The sequence below is a fragment of the Rhagoletis zephyria genome, unplaced genomic scaffold (assembly GCF_001687245.7).
Source record: "Rhagoletis zephyria isolate East Lansing unplaced genomic scaffold, Rhagoletis_zephyria_1.1 Rzeph_scaffold_04441, whole genome shotgun sequence".
Taxonomy (NCBI): Eukaryota; Metazoa; Arthropoda; class Insecta; order Diptera; family Tephritidae; genus Rhagoletis; species Rhagoletis zephyria.
The window spans coordinates 1-1,657 of NW_016161524.1; the positions used below are offsets into that span (position 1 = coordinate 1).

At 48.5% G+C, this 1,657-nt stretch overlaps 1 protein-coding gene across 1 annotated transcript in view; it reads right to left on the bottom strand.

Moving 5' to 3' along the window:
- Window positions 1-44: 44 nt before the first annotated feature.
- Window positions 45-1,657, bottom strand: part of LOC108370728 (band 4.1-like protein 4) — a gene marked incomplete at its 3' end in the record, with an annotated part of 49,588 nt that continues 47,975 nt past the window's right edge. The window contains exons 10-12 of the mRNA XM_017626112.1: window positions 1,129-1,587; window positions 402-785; window positions 45-326 (exon numbers count right to left, since the gene is read on the bottom strand). Of these exons, the coding sequence (XP_017481601.1) occupies window positions 45-326; window positions 402-785; window positions 1,129-1,587 (1,125 nt within the window). The remainder of the gene's footprint in view (window positions 327-401; window positions 786-1,128; window positions 1,588-1,657) is intronic.

A 1,657-nucleotide genomic window follows, 5' to 3' on the forward strand; every position in this document is an offset into this window, starting at 1 on the left:
TTTTTTTTCTTATTCAGTTCTAAGATAGTATTTTCTTTACTCACCCTCTAATGCGATCCACACGATTCTTTCCCTGTCCACCAGTCGAGCTACTGCCATTCGTTAAAGTATTACCCGAACCGGTGCTTTTGCCACCCACGCTGCCCTTGCTGCCGCTCTTGTGGATCTTCATATTCATTGTTGAACGTTTCGAGTTTGTCTCCACCACTGTGTAGGGTATTTCGCGTAGTTGATCCTCAGTCATGCCGGCCGTATCGACCAGATCGAATTGCAAATGCTTCGCCAGTTCGCTTGACCAAACGCGATTACGCGAATCAGATGGAGATCTGATGAAAGAAAAGAAAACAGAAAAATGAGTAGTAAAAAAAAAGCAAAAAAAGCTCTTGCACGTGGTTACTCACTTATTCTTACGGTGTCGCCGCGATTTGTGATGCGAGTGTGTATCCGAATGACTGTCGTTGCTGTGCAGACTGCGCGCCACCATACTACTCTTCGACACTGACGCTTGCTGCACGGAACTTTGACCCAGACTAGCTTCGGCTTGGCGGCGTTGCACTTCGCGCCATTGTGATGTGGAATCGATTAGCTCCGCCGAACCGCTGCGCACCGAAGACGAACGATGTCCCGAATAGCTGCGACCGCGCGTGCTCTCATGATCAGAACCGGCTGAGTCACGACGATGACGCGAACGCCGATGCTTGCGATGATGCGAACGACCTGAACGGCCAGATCCACGCGATAATTCGCTCTCATTATCGGATGTACGCCGATGACGATGCCTATGCCTGCCGGTATGCAATGGAGGCAAGTAGAGAAGCAGAAGAATAAAAATAGAAACAAAAATAAAAATAAAAATAAACTAAATTGCATATTCGGTATACATGCATACATGGATCAAGGGTCAGCGATATAATTGAAGTTAAAGTCAATATTGCGTCAAATTATTGGTTATCAAAAACATATTTTAACTAAGCAGTCGGCGGTAATGCGATCGTACGTGCTTTCAACCGAGAAAATGCGCCGACCACGTCACGCCACTGCAGCTGTATCGCACTTATTAGAGCGCTGAATGTTTTTTTTGTTTTTTTTTGTAGTTGTGGCTATTGCTTATGTTGTTGTTGTACTCACCTGCGCGTCGAACGTGAATCGTTTGATGAATGACTCTCCACCGAACTCGAGCGATAACGTTGCTGATGAGCCGATGCTGAAGATGAAGAGACGTGATCGCGATGCGCCGAATGCGATGACTGTCGATTCTGCGACGCTGAGCCGGACTGATTATGATGGTGGTGTTGATGGTGATGATGCGAGCCGCTACCTCCACCGCCACCACCGCTACTGCCACCTGTTGCGATGGCCGATCGTACCGACCGCGGACTTGAGGGATTATTGCCAAATAGTGAGCGCTGCTGGGAACGTGGCCATGGAGCGCTGCGCGTGCTGCGCGGCGAATCAGGTGTTTGCAAATTACTATTGCAGACGCTGCCACCACCGTTGCTGCCTAAATGCGACTGCTGATGGTAGGGTCGTATGCCGAGGCTCGTTGGTATGCTGTAGGTGGAGCGGTAGGGACTCTCGTAGTTGTTGCTGTGGGAAGAGGGAAGATAGGAAAGTAATAAGGTAAATGAATATCACAAAGCAATTTAAGCAGTGAGTG